The sequence below is a fragment of the Lissotriton helveticus genome, chromosome 9, assembly GCF_964261635.1.
Source record: "Lissotriton helveticus chromosome 9, aLisHel1.1, whole genome shotgun sequence".
NCBI classification, from domain to species: domain Eukaryota; kingdom Metazoa; phylum Chordata; class Amphibia; order Caudata; family Salamandridae; genus Lissotriton; species Lissotriton helveticus.
In genome coordinates, this window is record NC_136070.1 from 1,235,411,666 (window position 1) to 1,235,431,272 (window position 19,607).

Sequence of the window (19,607 nt, forward strand, 5' to 3'; positions counted from 1 at the left end):
AAGACCAATGGACCATGGCATGCCCTGAAGATTTTAAAATTCCAGTAAAGTCCCATTTCAGTTACTGCAGTCAACTTTGTTTCTACTCTGCATAACGTTTTACATCACCTATTTGATTACTGCAATCTGAGCGGCGGTGCTTACATTTCCTCTTGACAGACTATGCAACCGCCCACACTCACAAACCCCACAGCTTCTAATGAGCAACACGTGTGTGTGGCACCTGGACTGGAAGTGGAGAAGTGTGGCTCAATGGTTAGAGCGGCAGACCCTGATGCAGAGGTCTAGCCCGGGACCAGGGTTCAATTCCCCGCCTCGGCGGGTCTTGCGCTCGAAAATTCCACGGACCTGATAATTCTCGCCTCGGTACCTATTCCAATCATGGAGTCCCACTCTGCAACTCTGGGCAATAGCTTGCTTAATCTCCACAACGGCCCCCACAACGCTAAGGATGCCTGGCCTCCACCTTGGGGGTGCCCAGGAGTGGACACCTCACAGGGAAAGCCAGGACGGGTTCCACAGCGGTATTCGTACAAGCGCCTTGAGACCCTTGCGGGTGAGTAGTGCGCTATACAAGTATCAATTTACTGAATTGTCTCATACACACAACCACCCTTGACCTCCCTCTCTTATCGGGTCCAGAACCAGAGAGGAAGGGTCATTTCAGAATATCCTGCCAGGTCCCAGCCCACCGAACTCATCACCCACTGAGCATGTGCAGAAGCGGCCTTTACGAAGAAAGCGCCCTGGACCACCCACATTTGGTGTCCTTCCTCATTCACCACCCCACACCCCAAACTCTTTTTTCTCAGGAACAAAATAAATGAATAAAAAGTTTTGTAGGTAAGGTCCGCCTGCCCTTTTGAAATTAGGCGCCCTGGGCCTTTGCCCAGCTCGCCCATGTCTCGGGTGCAGGTAGGAAATTTGTTTCGGGACACAAATTTGTATGCAACTGATATGGAGGTTTTTGAAGAACAACCCTTGTTCCATCAAAGTTACTTTTCTTAACAATCCATTTCATACCACCCCCCACCCAAACGCCCACAAAGTGCTGACTTTTTCCCATAGTGCAAGCAAGCAGCAACCGTGACAGTACTGTGGCCGAGGGGCATTCACTCACCGTATCTGCTGAGGGATTTGGTAAAGGTGGAGGAGTTGGAGATATTATATGCTGAGTTCTGTTTGGGTACCAGTGCTACGGAAGACCCATCCGCCACCTGAAAACAAAAGGGCACACAGTGTGAGAAACAACAGAGAGTGCGGTACGCCACCATACAAGAAGCTATCCCTGGTCCCATCGTGATGCCTCAGAGGCAGCCCTGGTCCCTACAGTAACCATGGAGACGAGACCCTTCATCACAATGCAGCATTCTCAAATTGTACAATGTTAGGTGTGAGTAGTTTACCCAATTCTGGTGTCACTCTAAACATTCTGGTGCTTGTAGCTTTGATTTGCCACATTTTAAATGCAGAATCAGAAACCCCATCATATAAAGATGCACACAGGACTGTGTGAGCTCCCGCACCTGACATGCTTTGGCTTGAGTTGTCTGTGTAACTGTTTACCACAACTACAGAAAGGGCAGATTTAGCATTTCATAGAAGAACCCGGAGCAAATGTTGCCCTCACGCCTCAAAGGATTCACAGATCCACCTATACCCATCTAACCTGACCTCTTGTAAACTTACCCTCACAACCTGTAAAGCGCTCTGAAACCCTCGGGTCTAGCTAGCGCTATATAAAACTCAAAAATAAGTAAATACATCAACCTGTATAACGCACGTTTAACATCCCTGTTACTATGTCAAGCATCCTCTAGGCTTTGACAACAACCAATGACTCCGAAAAAGACTAGCATTAAACCAAAACCCTGCAGGCTCCTTAATGTAGCCACTAGGGCATGTGCAGTAGAAGCTCTGTAGGCTTCTAACACTGATCACTGCCCATGTGCTCACAACAAGACATCTGTGCAAGCGCCTGGTTGTGATCCGCAGCACAGCGGCAACACTGGGACAGCTATAACGACGACCCCGGATGCAGTGTGGGCTACAGTGTGCTCAAACATGACCCCACGGGAGGTGGATACCCACAGTCCAATTACTGAACTTACCCTAATTGTGTCTAATGGTCAGTAACTTTTTTTTTTTAGTAACTATGACCAAGACTACTGCACTTACGCAGCACGTTGCGTGCGGTTTCCAATCAATTTTTGTTGTCAACACATTTGCACGAACGAGCACCTCTGCGCGTGCTGTTGGCCTTCTGATTGTTGGCAGACAACGTTCTTGGGCGTTAGTATTTTCACATCTGTGATCCCTGAGAGATGTTTAAGTAAACTTGCCCTTTCAAGACTAAGGCCAAAGCAAGTGAGAGGGATAACCTCAGCAACACTGCAATGGTGGAGCCACTGGGAGAAGTCTACTTGTCGTGGTCCCCTGGCATACGGCACCCTCCTGTGCCCACCCAGAAAGAGCTTCCACACCTGATAGTGGGCTAGGGTGTTGAGTCGTTTCCAGTCGTTGTCTATCTTGGTGGTAACATCTTCATCCTGCAGTATGATCCGTGCCATTCTTCCCTGCCGCCACTCTGTCGGCGATGCAGAACATAAGAGAGAAAGCAACAAGTTATAAGTTTAACAAAGAGGCAAAATGCGGCAAACCCCTGCTCTAGAGCCCCCCAAAACTGTGACTGACTGCTGCAGCTAGACTGACGCAGAACCTGGCTACATGGGAGCACACCACGAAGACACACTGCATGATAAACTTCTGAAAAATGACTATTTAGCCAACATGATGCTGGAATCAGATCTTTAAGTGTACCCGACTGCACGAAATTAGAATCTGTTCTCTCCTCCAATTGAGCTAGGATTAAGATAGACAAAAAAAGACAAAGTGGAGGAAATCAAGTTAACCCAAGATGATTTAAACATACTAAGTCTATACTGGCCTGATGTTGTGGTCGATTAAATCCGCTCTGAAACCACAAGATACATGAACCGCAACATTCCACCATTTAAAAAAAATATTTAAATGGGAGCACTAGACTACAATATACTGTAGTAACACAAAAAAGGGGGGTAGCTCTGGACCATAAGACAGCACAGCAACATAAAAAAGACGGGTTGGGACACCTCCAGGGCAGATGCTCTGAACCACAGCGTATGTTTGGTGATGGGCTGTACGGCAGAGCGAGAATCTGAACTTCAACGACAATTGCAAAAATCTCAAATAATGCATGCAGAAATTGGAGTTGAGGACCCCCAGGTAGACAAGCTGGTGGTCATGATTCAATAGTGAGCAAGGAGAACGTGGGATAGGAACAAGGTTGCTGGCTCAAGGTTGAAAATCCGGTTACAAGCAAGAGCGAGCAGCACAGCTTGGCGTAATAAGCATGCCGGCCTCGACAGAGTTCCTTCTAGTAAAAGGAGGCATTGCACCAAGAAGATCCGTCACATCAGCGGTCAGGGTTTGCATATCATGTGCTCCACCACATAATCGCTCTGCCATCTCACCTAGGTCCATGTCGCTGGCTTTCGGTCGCTGTGAATACGGCACGCCTTTGTAGACCGCGTCCAAGAGCTTCTCCTTCACCTGCGTGATGGTATCACAGTTCAGCACCTTGACTGGGATCTCCGGCGCGTTCTCATTTTCCGGGTTCACACAATTCAATGTCTGTTGGGGAAAGAAAGACATGACTACTTACCATCGAAATCTCAGTAGACCAACCAACCACACTACACATGGTGCAGACATACAATCACTGCTACCTATCCTTTCGAGTACAACATACGTTTACACACTACAACCCTGATAATACTCAATGCCATAGGAGTACCTTCCCACTCAAAGAGTGAACCAATTATAAGTGGGAAGACATTCTAGACTCTCCAAGGAATGTGGACAGTTCCTATGGTCGGGATAAATGTAGACTGTTCGATAGAACAGAGGTAGGGTTGGTAGGTAGACTAAGGTGTCTCATTGTTTAATATTTGGAGCTAAAATATTTGCAGAGTCTAGTACGGGGCGTCTATGTAGAAGTTAGGACGCAAACTAAAGAATAACTGAGTTCCAAATTTTATACAGCAGTAGTTGATCATTTCTTTTGTTTTTCTACTTTGCCACTGAAATTCACACATGCTGCCACAATGTTCTGAAATAAAAGTTTTAGACTTGGACTTATTTGATTAATCAGAAGACAGAGGAGCACACCTTTAAAGATGGTTGTTCCACTGTGAACAGCATCAGCTAGGAATGATGCTGCAGAATTTGTTAGACTGGTTACATTTTTGTTAGGCGGAGTACCCAGGGCTGGCCTATTTTCAGGGTGGGCCGCTTTGGGGGCCAAGGACGTTGGTAATTTGTTGCCTCTGGACGAGCATTAGGTCTAGATGGGAGTAGCGGGACTAGTGGCTCATGAATGGTGAATGTAGGCAAGTCCTGTAAGAGAATCACCATGCGAATGTACAGGATAGGACAGCATGGACCGGTAAACCCAGAAAGTGATGTAGGACTAGTAGATGATTCAAGACATGGAAGGCTGCACTGATGAGTGGATTCACGAGGGGGGTCCTTTCCATCTAAACCAGAGCTTCAGTACATCATCAGTGCTGCAAAGCGAATGCTGGGGGAAGACTGGTGCATCAGCTTTTTGGTTGTGGTAGTTTATGTAAGACGATATAGCGAATTGTTACCAATGATTTCTAGACAGTATCATGAAAGTTGACTTTTTCACACAACCTAATGTGTCTCTCAGATTGCCCCATCTCACCGAAAGAACTATTTACATCAGGATAACAAAGCCAAAACATATACATGGATACAAAGACACAGAGTTGGAACGAATGACAGAATAAAAGGTATTCTGCAATATAAATACTGCAGAATTTCTTATGTGGGGTTTTCAGAATCATACCAGCAGGAGAATATATTATAATTGACTTAACTTGGTATGTTATATAAACCTCCAAAATCATAAAAATTTTCTTTAAAGGCTATCAAGAATATCTGAGCCTGGACTAACGCCAGGAAGACATCACTGGTAAACAAAGCTTTGACCGTGGTACCTAAAGGGGAGTTTTGGAGGGAAAGGCTTTTCACACACAAGGACAAATTAAAACCAGCTGACCAGATGCTGAGAACTGTTTTAATTAGTTGTCATTTCAAAGCATATCTTCGATATTTTGCTCATCCTGCTGCACAGAGCATGACTAAAGCAATGCCAAAAATTTGCAGCACTGATTCATACTATATTGATGTAATTCATTTTCACAGGGGATCACGCGGTGTTCAGAATCCCTACTGATGGTATATACACTTTAGTTTTGCTTCGGAGATGCCCACAGGTCAATTATCCCATTCGACTTGTAAGCAAAAGACAATTACCACTTTCTTTTTAAACACTGAAATCTATCCCAATGCAGGATCTCATAAGTGAGAAAGGCTTAATCTCTCCTAGTGAATTCTACAATAGCTTGCAGTTGTAGCTCCAGTCTTGGAAAATATACATTTATCCTGCTAGAGCTGGGAGGAAATTATGATGAGGAACTAACACTGCCATAGCTCTGAGCTAGTTAATGTGCAGTGCCACATACTGTGGAGAAGATAATCCAAAAGAGGAATTTATCCAGTGTGAGAATTTAAGAGCAGGACAGATTCAGATCTACCAAAGCGGCACCCCAGGCCCAGGAAGACTTAATCCCTTTTAAGAGTGAAAGCGGTATGCCCTTTGTCGGATACAGGCAGCATTTGGATTGGACATACCGCTCCCAAGAGCCTAAACCAAGAGGAAGAATTAGGAGGTGATCAGCTTTCATAAAAATGGTGGCCTGAGAAAGAGTTGAATCATATGCTCGCTTTGTGCCTCTCAGGGCTCCTTTTCATGGCGAGAGTGGCAATCATTTCAAGGGAAGACAACCCAGTAACACCACTTGGTAGTTACTGATGCCCTGGACTGGATATGAGACTGAAAGTAAGATGCTGAATTGGTACAAATGGTCTTGAGTGTTACTACTCAGTGTTCTTGGACTGTGTTGTGCCCACTGCATTCAATTCTTTATTACATGGTGTTCACCTTCCAAGGGGTGGCATTCACGCCTCTCTTCCTTCCTGTGCATTTAAAACTGAAGGTCCTGGTCATTATACAAAAATAAAACATCTAGCAGAAGACATTTCTCTGGTGAGGAAGACACCAAGTAAAAATCTGGAGTTACAGAAAACTGAGGCACCAAGTCATACAGAAAGTGCTTTAGTTCTACCACAATCCAAAAGCTGTGTGTGGGACGGAATGGAAGTCGAGTTGAAAGGCTTAGGAATATATCCGGGACCGCAAACCCTCTATCTAATTTAGCGGCGCAAGTCGTGGTTCATGCTTGTCGCATGCATTTACACCACATCTGGTTTGCAGGCCTAATATCCTCAATGCTGCTGGATTTCCAAGATCTTCGGCACATTAGCTGCGGCTTCTGAGTCTTTCAGCTGTCTGAACCAAGAGGGCGGAAGGGGAGAGTGCATGAAGGGTGTGACTTTGTACTTCAATTCCAAATCCTCAAATTCAAAGTTAAGAAAGACTCTTCTGTGTAGAAGGTTTTGCCCCTGCCGGCAGAGGCCTACCGTGGTTTTAGTGCATGACCGGTTTACTTCTACAAACACCTCAATGCCCTTGCAGCTTTTCATCTTGGTGGAACTCGAGAATATGACCCATAATGTCCCAAAGATTTTGGAGCTCATCTCACAGGTGGACCTGCAGAACTTGGGAGGTCTGACCATAGAGCAGGTTTTCCTTTCCAAATGACCGTTCCACCTCACTCAATGGAACACAGGTGGGAGCGGGGTGAGTAGACCCATGTATTGTCGCTTAAATGGATATTGAATCTCTCTAAAAGCAGAATCCAGGCTGGAGGCAATACACAACTTCCCTACCCTCACTGGCAAGCCCAGGATGATGAGGAGAAACAGGACCTAATACGTACTAAGGGTACAAAGAGAAAAACATTGTAGAGCTGAACCCTTCTCGAAACATTTTCTATACACGCCTTTCATATCAGACCTACGTAGACCGGTGCAAAATTCTTGCATGTTCAAACCTCCACATCAGAAGTTGAAGATGCTCTGTATGCATCCCATGCCCTCTGAGGTTCCTCAGCATAGGCAAATGTTCATGGCCCATCTTGTGTTTCACTTGAGCTGTTTACCGTCAGTGAAATTCTCATATCTTTTGGGGTAGAATAGAAAAACAGTGGCTGGAAGGGAATGCTCGATTCTCAGCAACAGCAGGCATCGCACATTTAATCAAAAGTCAAACAAATAGGAGGCGGTCCCCAGCATTAAGGATTAATGCAGAACCCTGTTGCTGCACTTTGTAGCAAACATTTGCCCATAGTGAACCATTTTGGCACAATATTTGAAAACCTTCACACTGGTATCTGGCTCAATCTAATCAAATTCTCTAAAGATCAGGGAAAAAAATTAGGACTACAGACATCCTTTGAGACAACTCCACGTATTCCAATCCGGTAAAAGTTCAATGACTCTGAAAAGCCCCCGTCAGGTGAAAGAACACCTTTGTTGTCATACCTACTGGCAAATATCAACTATAATTCAAAATGAAATGAGAGCCATACCATACGAGGACCAGGAACAAACGTAAACAAAGGCTGCCCTCAGGACATCCTCAGATTCAAATTCTGCACTTGCATTTGCCTCAAATACACATTCTCCATTGTGGATAAGCGTGTACATACTTTCAGAGACCTGCACTATACCAACCGTAGAGTGGCACAGAGCATATTTTTTTCTGCAAATTTCATGGGCGAGTAGGTCCTGACAAATAGACCCAGGAGAAAATTTGCTCCACAATGGCTGCCAAGTCGTAAGACTTCAGAAATGTGGTTTGCCTCCCCATACGAATAAAATTCACACCAGGCGTAGGGAGGTTATATATAGGGCCAGTGGAATTTTGCGATTGTGCGGCCATGGTGATTTTTGCATAGTTAAGGATTTGAAACAATCTATCATCTGCCGCATAATTTGCAGAGGTTAACAAAAACAAGCACCCATGGGTTCAAAAACTACAAAAAATGCAGCGACATGGGTTACCACGTAGTGGAAGGCCCTTTTCAAAGCTGGAATGGTCACCTTTCTGTTGGTTATTGCTATGTTTGAGTGATAAACTGGTGCCAACAAGGTGCAGGTAATACCCAGACAGCGTTAATAAGTTTAAACATGACAAAATAATAAAGTAATTACAAAATGTGCCACATTATGCTGCAAAATTAGCTTTTTCTTGGCACAATTTACTCAAATCTGCCGCATAATTTGGCCTTCTTCCGACGCATAATTCCTGTGGTCCTGGTAATACGGCAGACAGAACATGCGTTTGTTTCTTCGTCAGTAGCTATATTTTCTATTGCCGGAAAAATAAAGTTAAGTGGGTGGGCAAGAACAACAATCAGAATACTAGACATTTAAAATAAATACAAAAACTAGAAATAAACTGTCAAAACTTCTCCAAAAGTGTAGAAAATTCAAAGAGATGTAAAGAATGTATAAAATGGAAAGTACTCCTCAATGCTTGTGTGGCCCAACTCAACTCCACCATTACAAGGTCCATCTTTCATGGTAGAAAAATACATCTAAAATGTTGCTGCCTTTTACAGATCTTTGTGTCTTTTGTTGACATCAAAGTTAGTGAACTTATAAAACACCGAAGCTTTTCAATGCTGTCTCACTGAAAATTCAGTAAACACATCGCACGCAGGTCCGAAAGATCACAAAATTCCCTTCATTTGTTTGGTTTTATGTCATCCAAAGCAGACTTGCTGGTTTGTGCTTTGGAGTTACCTCTGACCGGGGATGGATGTGAACTGCCAGCAAATTACTTTTACCACAGTTCAAAATATCCATGTATCAGCATTGGAGCCCCAATTGGACATGCCTTGTTAAAAACTGAGCAGTCTGAAAAAAGTATTCCCTTAAAAACCAAACCTTATGGAAATACAAAGTACTGGTACCCAATATATTGTGCATGACAGCACTGTAAAAAAAAGTGATGTGTATGTGATGCAGCATTTTAGCTTGGAAAGAACATTTTAGAGGGGGGGGGGGGGAATCGCAACCCAGCGTACCACAGATCCGATGCGCTGACTGATGCCATACCTAAAGTCTGCTTATACCTCTTTAGATCAGACGTATCCGATAGAGTATGTAGTCTTGTGAACAAATTGTGCAGACGATACTTTGAACCCACCAAGCATTAGCTCAACCAAACGTGGACTGTACTGGGATAGGTAGCCATTGAGTCCCACCTTAAACAAGAATTCCATCAAAGTACAGTGATTACAAATCATGGCCAAACCAAACTCCTGAGGAAAGAGATTAAGTCTTTATTCAAAGAACTGAGCTATGCTGTCGAGGTACCTCTTTATGTTATGCCAGACTTACGGTCAAAGGACTCATCCCTGCATCAAACCTTGTGATGCATGCCAAATTTTCCATCCCTTCAGTTACTGCTTAGAAAAATATGACATCATGATAAAAAACTTAAGGGAGGAACAAGGGGTACACTATATGTAGATACAACTCTTTCACATAGCCTTTTTCATGGTACAAACAAAAGTTCATAGACCGATAAGCTATTTCATTTGTGTGTCTCGCACTTCAAAATCAATTTTTTACGTCAGTAGGACGCAGGGTTAGTATAACATCACGGCTAATCGGCAAACGCCCGCATCCACAAGGCGGCATCAGATTGTCCCTGAAACATTCACTATGGCCCACTGTTAGTAAGAAGGGAGAAGAGTAGGGAGAGGTCTTGCCTGGAGCAGAGAATATTTTGCAATGGGTTATGGAAAAATCTTAATCAGAAATTGTTGTTTTTTTCAAAATCAGGAATGGTATTTTAGATCGTTTGCCCATTACCAACGGGCCAACCCTCCTCTATTCCTTAAGCCTCTATTAAATTTCCCATCCACTTTCATTCTCTTTCCTTATTAAGTTAATAAAAGAATCTTTTCCTGCCCAAGGCTTATCCGGGTCCCAATCTTTCACTTATGCTGCATCATAAAATCTATTCCTTTAGCACTATCTTAAAGGATATGCTTACTCCATTATCTTATAGTACATCGCTTTCTTCTCACTTTAACATTTCTTACCATAGCCAGCTTAAAATCTTTCCATCCAGCTCTTTCTAAATTTCTTCCTTTAGCACTACATTTAAACTAACAGCATATTACAATCATTCCCTCTAATGCAATCTTACAATCTCTTCATGAGCACAATCAAATTTTCCCCTTTACCAATCTTAACTTCTTTTCCTTTAGTACCATCTTAAAATCCTTCCCACAAGTCCATCTGAAAGACTTTACCTCTAGACCATTTTAATATAATAATCCCTGCCTTAAACTCAATTCCTTTAACACAATAAAATCTCCTTACTTAAATCCATCTTAAATCTCATTCCTTTGGTGACATGTTTAAGTCTATTTGACTGCCGAGCCTCTGCACACTTGCCCACTTTCCCCTCGACATTCTGTGACCTGACCATTCTTAAAATACATACTGGAAGCCATTTTGTTCTCAATGGTTCTGAAACAAAATGAATTACTTAACATAAATAAATAATTGCTATTTGTGAAAAAGGGCAGAACATGATCTTGCACCAATAATAGGGCTTAATAAGCAGGATGGTGACCATGCTGCACACAGAATTTTTTGATATGCCAATAAGTGCATACCACATACTATACTTTGGATATTTGCAGCACACAATTTAAATTAGAATACAACGTGACCATGCGTGATAGTCCAGATGCAAGTACGGTCACGGATGACTACAAGGAGGCTCTGTTGGAAGGGCTGCAACATCTCTGCCTTCTTTATATATTTGAAGATATTATTGCAGTCTGGTACAGAGGCGAAAGCAGTACCCAGTGACAATGAAACATTCTTGAACCAGTGGGAAATGGCCACTACAACGCGGCCGTTTCCAAGCATACCCACGCATGCATTACAATGCATGAGTGGTTACAACGAAAAGCCTTTACCACGCAGACCTTTACTACGAAATACGTAGTAAAGGCATGTGTGCATAAGTAAAAAATAAAAAAAGGGGGAGGGCTTGGGGGGTTCTCCCCTCCTCAAAAAAATCGTAGGTTTAAAAACAAAAAAATACACCTGTTTCTGACAACAAAAAAGAAAATATGTGAAGTAATCGGCGTCATAAGAGTAAACGGAAAAACACTTCCGCTTCCTCTTAATGACGTACAACGTCACCACGGAAAATGAAGGAGAGGAGAGGTAAGGAGGAATGAACGGGTGGTGTCGCGGAGAGGTAAATTAAAAAGGTAAAATTTATGGGTGAAAATCCTTTAACACGAAAATGCCATTTACATGCATACTTTTACAACGAAAATCGTTGTAAAAGTATGCGTATAAAAGGAATTTTCGTGGTAAAGGATATGCATGGTGATGGCATTCGCGTTGTAAAGGTATGCATTACAACGGAATGCGTTGTAAAGTCATACAACCTGAAACAGTGTACTAAAAATTCAATAGGCCATAATGTGACATTAACCGGGAAATTAATGCAATTCGGTATGAATGTTCTCGCTCACAAATGATTATTTTGCTTCAGTACAATATTATGAATATTTGTATTTGAAGAACACAACCTAAAACAGAATATTGCTAAAACGTAAAAAAGGAACCCTACATTGAGCTCCAAGTCTTTACTCATTTTTCACACCAGACTCAATTTAACAGGTTTTGTGAAACGGTCAATGTTGCGAGGCACCCCAAGGAGTTGGAGATCTTAATAAATAAATGTGTTGGAACTAGAAGCACAGGAACCACAATCACAGGAATAGTGAAATATTCACATTTCTTATTGCTCAGATTAAACAAAATGTGGAATCTGTAGGATTAAGAAGAAAAATTACCAACTACAAAATCAGAAATCCAATTTATTTGGACATTGCAAATGCTCAGTATTCACTACAATGCAAACTCTGCATTGTAGTGAATAAATATCTGCAATTCTAAAAAAAAATTTAAAAAAAGAACATTTGTAGTATGGGTTAGAGCAATGTCTTACTTTATGATTAATAGTCAAATTGCATTACGCATGCACAAAACTACGACTTTTTGATCCTCAACTAGGAGTATGTTAAACATGAGCATTCTCAAAAAAGTTGTCAACCTATCCATGCCAAGGGGGTAAAGCAGAGATGCACATGCGTACAATCAGGAGACAAAAGGCCTAGGCAACTCAGCCAATTTTGGTACACAAAATGGATTGAAGAAACCAGCCACAACAATATCTTCGAAGAGTTCACTCTCAAGCAGTCGGGTAAAGGACTAGCTCTAAGTCAACGGGCTCGGTTGTTTAAATTGTGTGCAGGAGCAAAAGGTGCTGCAAAGGAACTTACTTGAGGTGAACGGCAACATGGCTCGTCGCTGAGCGCGACTTCGTCAAGGCAAGGTTTCTTCAATCCATTAAGTGAGCAGGGCAGATTAGTGTTTGGTACGACAGATAGGGAGAGAAAGAAAGAGAGAGAGACACAAATGAAAAACACACTGCTCTCTGCTTAAGCACCTCAGCACTTTAAACACTTTGTTTAAAAAGCTGCACTCAACGGCCCTGATTAAGGTATCAAGCCCTCCTCTTGTGAGGCTCTCTCTTGCACTAACCAGCATTTTGTAGTCAATTTGCTGCCGGATCAGCTTGTCTTCGCTGAGGGAGTAGCGGGCCTCGCCGGTGATGGCGTCGATGGGTCCCTTCTCCATTTGCTGCTTGATGGCGCAGTACAGCATAAACAGGGGCTCGCCGGCACACTCCTGGCGAAAGAGTAAGAAGTAACAGGTCAATTGGAGTCAAAGTTCCAAAGAATACAGCTAAAGTCAATGCTCATTCATAACCACACACCACAAAATGCAACAAAATTACACAATCATATTCTGAAATGAAGAAATGAGCCTGCAGAAGCAGGAACACAGAGGAAAACTGCAAGTATGGCCAAGGCTAATTTATTCTGCACATCTGCCTACACCTGTGGCAGACAACACAACAGTGTATTGGCAAATCAGTGACTTTGGTAGCAGTTCACACCTGGATACAATGTGGTAGACCGATATAAATAAGAAGAGGCAGATACGGTGCATGTAGCCTACATTTTAAAACGGATGTATGATGGTACGACGCGGGCTATTACCACGCGTACCGTTACAACGCGTGTTTTACAACGCAAGTCGTTACCAAGACCTGCGCTGTAGGGTGCGGACTTAGGAATAGTTGAATTTACTATTCCAACACCAGTCCCCGTGGATAGTAGGGAAGGTGTTGGAATCGTAAATTAACTATTCCTTGTCCCCGAGCGCCCTCCAGCGCAAGTCGTGGTTACGACTTGCGTTGTAAGACGCGTCGTAATGGTAGCGCGGGGTAACATCCGCGTCGTAAAGGATGTTCCCCTTTTAAAACCAGGACTCTCAACTCACTACTCTGTCTCCCTTCCAAACTTATGTCCGCAAAAATAATCTAAAGATGGCAGACATGCACTGAGGCATTATGGGCCTGCAGTCTATGTTATAGTGCATAATATTAGCTCTGCCTAGAGCGAAGCAGTAAATGGTGGAAATGCAAGTGAATCTAGAATAGATTCACGCTGCAAAATCTATTTCTTGGTCACCTCAACTGCTGCTCTGAAAATGAACCAGCAAGCTGAACCTTGAGTGGAAACAAGCACATGCCCCTGAAGTCTCATACTTTGTAAGAGAAGCATTTATTTACCAACAGTCTTTAGAGTTAATGACTTATTTTCCCACCATACACATCCCTCGCAACCTAATGAATTCATTCTTCTAAAGTCAAACAGATGAAAGTCCAGATAAACTTAAAGCATATAATCACCTGGGATTTCTTCCAAAAACCGTTCACCGCTCAACACATCCCCTCCCAATCTCCATTAGCATCAAATGCTAATGAAAAAGTAATAAACACTATCAAAAAAGTAAAAATGTTCTCCAATTCAGACTCTCATGATACACTTAATTTTGGAAGCATTGTTCAAACATGAAGACGTATTTTTTTTTTTTTAACTCGCAGCACCAGACCAATAAGTTTGACGCTACCTACGTCAGGGGTACCCAACACAGGTCCAAGCGGGCTGGATACCGGCTAGGTTTTCAAAAGATCTATTTGCAATATTTGATTCTAAATTGCACTTTTTTAGTCAGTGGGTATCCAAGAAATCTGGCGTGATCCTGCCCCTCCTGAATCTACAGTAGCTCTCCCTAGCGAGGGTACTGGGGCTGCGAGCTGCTGAGGAGATAGGAGAAAGCACGAACCTTTGCGCACTGCTTATAGCCTTTTAAAAAAATAATTTGGAGCGCTTTTAAGTGTTTTATGAATTTTATCGCATTTATATTCTGGGGGCTGTTTTAGAAAGGGGAATTGAATTGGCAGGCACACTGACACTCTATACACCCTTACCTCTGATATTTTGAGCCTCAACCCGCTTTGTTTGATATTTCACTCGGCGGTGGGCGCCATCTTGGGTGAGGAAGGCGAGGTCAGCGCTCAAGTCGGGCCGGCCTCCCGCCCTCCCACAGTATTTAGGTGCGCCCTGCCCAGCGCTCCCTGCCCTACAGTAGCTCTCCCTAGCGAGGGTACTGGGGCTGCGAGCTGCTGAGGAGATAGGAGAAAGCACAAACCTTTGCGCACTGCTTGTAGCCTTTTAAAAAATAATTTGGAGCGCTTTTAAGTGTTTTATGAATTTTATCGCATTTATATTCTGGGGGCTGTTTTAGAAAGGGGAATTGAATTGGCAGGCACACTGACACTCTATACACCCTTACCTCTGATATTTTGAGCCTCAACCCGCTTTGTTTGATATTTCACTCGGCGGTGGGCGCCATCTTGGGTGAGGAAGGCGAGGTCAGCGCTCAAGTCGGGCCGGCCTCCCACCCTCCTCCTCCCTATATCATGTGTCATCCAACCAAACGGCGCAGCGGGCTGGCGCAGCGGGCGCGCCGGAAGCGCGCCGAAGTCGAGCCAAAGTCAAGCCCGTCTGCGCCCGTCCGCGGCCGGACGGGGCGCGGGGCCACAACCCCATGTCAAATACGGAAATACTCCTCAACTGAGTTACTGTCACTTAGACCCTCTACTAGCATGGGATCCGTCCTCCCTGCTTATGTTTTGAAACGTGCTGCCACCTATGGTATCCTGAGACCAGAGTTTACCATCGGTAAAACCCCACTGCCTAGCCTCCCCGATTGTTTTCCACCCCCTTCTAACCCTAAAACTATCCTCAAATGCTCATACCTCAACACCAGGTCCATGGTTAAGCACCATTTGGACATTTTTCTTTTTCTTCAAACTGAGCAGCCTGATATTTTATTTCTTACTGAGACTTGGCTGAATGCTGACTCCCTACCCGATATTTTGGCAGCGGTCCCTTCAGATTATTACATTCTGCATGTGGATAGACCCGCTGACAAAAGGGGCGGGGGGGTCGCCGCGATCATACGCAAGTCTCATAATGTCTCCCTTCTACCATCTTTGAACCTTATATGTTCAGATAACCTGATCATCAAACTGGATAACAATTGCGGCACTCTACTTATGATCCTCATTTACCGCCCCCCTCAAAATATGCCCAGTTTTGCGGCTGCTTTAGCAGAACAGCTTGCCCCCTTAATAATTTCACATAATAAAATAGTGCTGCTAGGTGATCTTAATCTTTGGTTGGACTCGGCGGAGTTAGGTACCCAGGCAGCTGCACTGAAAGATGTCCTTCTAGATATGAACCTCACTCAGCAGATCCACCTCCCTACTCATATAAAAGGTCATAGCCTTGACCAGATTTGGTCTCAGAACATCCCTCTGGCCATTAACTCCATCTTGCCTTGTATCTGGTCGGATCACTTCATGATCAAATTCACCTTGACCTTTGAAAATAACAGGAAACCTCCTATTCAGACAGGAGGCAAAACTAGAATCTGGAAGAATGTTGATACCTCGGCTTTTATTGGCACTTTAAGATCTTCTTGTCCTCTTTTAGATCAGGACACTGAAGAAATGGAAGCAGCATTTTCGAGGTGGCTACTTCAGGCAGCCGATGTCTATGCTCCTTGCACCAACTTTCCCCGCTCTCGCCCCAATGACGCTCATAGGTGGTTTACACCTCTTTTGAAAAGTCTTAAACTTGGAGTCCGTCAGATGGAGCGCAAGTGGCGAACAGACTATTTAGAAATAGACAGAGTTAACTATTGCAAGACACGAAAGGATTACCAAAAACTGCTTCAGGATCACAAAACTGACTACTTCTCTAAAAAGATCCTTAATGCTCACAACAAATCCAAAGAGTTGTTTAACATCGTTGAGAACTTGAGTGCTAGTGATAGAACGTCTCTCCCGGTAGCTCCTACTCAGGAGCTGTGTAACTCGTTAAATTCTTTTTTTTCGGATAAAATCAGTGCTATCAAACAAAGCATCCCTATTACTCAGTCCCCGCTTTTACTAACTGACAATTTTCACAACACTGCGACCTTGAGTTCGCTTCCCCCTGTTGACAGCACCACGCTGCTCAAACTCCTCGCCAAAGTTACATCAGGTTCTCCTGACGACATCTGCCCCCCTTTTATCCTGAAAGAAGTGGGAGCCAGTATTCCGGAGGGTATACTCCCTTTATTGAATGGCACGCTCTCTCAGGGTAAAGTCCCTGAAAATTTTAAAAAAGCCCTTCTTATTCCATTGTTAAAAAAAGTAGGCGCTAATCCGCAGGACCTGCAAAATTATAGGCCCATATCCCTGCTGCCTTACTGTGCCAAACTTTTGGAGGCTCATGTATGTAACAGCATCTCCAAGTTTTTGGAAGAATCAGAGTATTTTGCACCGAATCAGGCTGGTTTCCGCCCATGTCATTCTACCGAGGCGGTCATCCTCTCGGTGCAGAATACTCTGAGACGGAATGCGGATGAGGGAATACATCAGGCTCTGGTGCTGCTGGACCTCTCAGCCGCTTTCGACACGGTCGACTATAACATCTTGGTCGACCGTGTCGAGCAGGCAGGTCTCAGGGGCATGGCATTGAGCTGGATCCGCTCATTTATTACTGGGCGCACTCAGGCTGTCAGACTAGGACCTTTCACTGCCCCCACCATTTCTTCTACTTGTGGAGTCCCGCAGGGCTCTTCGTTATCACCCCTGCTTTTTAATTTATATCTACGCCCCCTTTTGCACTCCCTTAGGAGGGCCAAAGTAACGATATTCAACTATGCAGACGATCTGCAGTTGATTTTCCCTCTAAACACCAAGGATGCTGTGGTTGAATTTCAAAACACTATGTCCCACATTTTAAAATGGATGAACTGCAGTCATCTGAAGCTTAACCCTGGCAAGACCGAATTGGTCTTGCCGGGACTGAGCGCCCTCAGCTGGAACCCCAGCTTCTGGCCTTCCTGTATGGGAACTCCTCCATCTAAGTCATGTTCGGTCAAGAGTCTGGGAATACATATCAGCGAAGACCTCTCCCTCAAAAAACAAGTCGGAGCAGTTGTCTCAGCTAGTTTCTTCCAGCTGAAGAAAATCAAGAAAATTGCCAGCTTCTTCTCCCCGGCTGCTCTCACTCAGATAGTCATCTCCCTGGTTCTGTCCAGACTTGACTTCTCCAACAGTCTTTACCTTGGCATTCAAGCTGGAGAGCTCAAACGCCTTCAGCTGGTTCAGAATCAGGCCGCCAGACTCCTCCTGAACCTCTCGAAGAGGCAGTCTGTAAGATCCGGCCTGAAACAGCTACACTGGCTGCCTGTGGAGCAGCGTGTGGCGTTTAAAACAGGGTGCATTGTATTCAAATCTCTGCATGACTCTGGCCCTCTTTTCATCAGAGACATGTTTAAGAGATATACTCCCTCACGCAATCTCCGTTCTATTCATAAATCTCTTCTGACTGTTCCATCTTACAAGAGGAAGCGTCTTGGAGGCAGCTGCTTTGACCTTCTTGCAGCTGGTTTTTGGAACTCCCTTCCCCTCCATCTAAAACTGAATGACAACATCCTCAGTTTTAGACATTCCTTGAAAACCTGGCTTTTCACTCAGGCGCACTGTTGAGCTGCCCCCCCTCCCCTGTGACCCTGCGCTAGCTCCTTCCTACAGCGCCATGAAGCACCCGGGGGGTACGAGCGCTTACAAATACCTATTAACATTAACATTAACATCTATCTTGGACTCCACAGACTTTTATGCAGAAATATGGGCATGATCGAAAAGTATATGGATTACGGTGCTGAAGACTGAAGGTCACAGGTCTGGTATGACTGGCTATGTTATAACTAGGGAGGCCAGTGTAAAGATAACACTGCTAACCATTTTGAAGTTAAGTACTTATGGGCCATCTATTATTACTTCAGCATGGCCTCTGTAGGATGCTAGGGTACACCTTCAACTCTTCTGAGCGGGAGGTGCCCGCCATATTCTTGTAAAGATACATAGTAAAAGCCCAAGAAAAATTAAGCGGTGTGAGTCTGCACGCCCCTTGATTTAGGGGCCAAACAATAGCACTCAATGGGCTCTGGAATGGAGGAGAAAGATTGAATATTGCCAAACGAGAGATTGAGAAACATGGATTATAAATCGAGCATGATATGCTTGCAAGGCGAAAGGAAGAAAGCAAGTGCCAGACTATTGACCTCCTCCAAGCTCTAGAGCATGTTTGGTGATCTTGTTGGCACGAAGAGTCTGGCCAGTACATTTAGAAATGGGAGGTGGGCAATTGATATCCATACTGCATAACTGCTGTGGTACCTTACTTGACGCAAGCTCAATTCTTCCAGAAACAGATGTTAATCTGCAAATCTGGTATTCCTGAACAAATGCACCACTGGGGCTTGTTGAGCAATGAGAACAGTTCAACTTCTAACAAAGAACAGAGTCTTGGGTCCACATGTTTTCGTTCCGCGAGCAACTGAAAATGTTTTTGTTCAAGGTTTGTCCAGAGAATACATTTGGCTTTTGACCGGATTCTTTCTGAGGGTTAAAAGGATTTACTACGGGATCTATTTCTTGGTCACAGACCATTTTAAGACTTTGGAAATCTGTAAAAGTTTTTAATGGAGGACCTAATTCAGGAGTTTAACAAATGTGCTACTCTAAAAAACTGATCGGAAACTATTGAATATAATAAAGCAGATGCTATGACACAGCGGATGACGAAGTCTAACTTTATGAATAGTTTCTTCGGGAGCTTCGCAAGTGTTCTGGCGGAGCGGGCAAATCTACAGTTTCATATGTTCCCTTGTCCCCTTCCCCTCCGTTTGTCCTATTTTTGTATACTATTTTAACGAGGAGTTGCGTACAACGATACATTTCCTATTGTTTTATTTACTTCTTTCTGGATAGGTGTATCTTTTGTGATTGGCCAATCAGACTATGCACTTCGGATCGATTACAGAAAATATTGCACAACAAGAGAAGGAAGTCGCTTTGAATTTGTTTGCTGAACACGATCATTTAAGAGTGTGTAGGAGATGCACGTTACAATCTCCAATCCTACAAACGTTGTCCCGGAAAGAAATATGCAAATTCATTTAAACTTTCTTTGAAGGGTGGTGAGCAGACG

At 43.8% G+C, this 19,607-nt stretch overlaps 1 protein-coding gene across 2 annotated transcripts in view; it reads right to left on the reverse strand.

Annotated features, from left to right (window-relative positions):
* Positions 1-19,607, reverse strand: part of PLXNA1 (plexin A1) — a 589,805-nt gene that overhangs the window by 37,131 nt on the left and 533,067 nt on the right. The window contains exons 24-28 of one of the 2 annotated variants that reach the window (XM_078661728.1): positions 12,685-12,831; positions 12,423-12,479; positions 3,513-3,672; positions 2,484-2,587; positions 1,121-1,217 (exon numbers count right to left, since the gene is read on the reverse strand). In XM_078661728.1, the coding sequence (XP_078517854.1) occupies positions 1,121-1,217; positions 2,484-2,587; positions 3,513-3,672; positions 12,423-12,479; positions 12,685-12,831 (565 nt within the window). The remainder of the gene's footprint in view (positions 1-1,120; positions 1,218-2,483; positions 2,588-3,512; positions 3,673-12,422; positions 12,480-12,684; positions 12,832-19,607) is intronic. The other variant, XM_078661729.1, reaches the window with a different exon arrangement.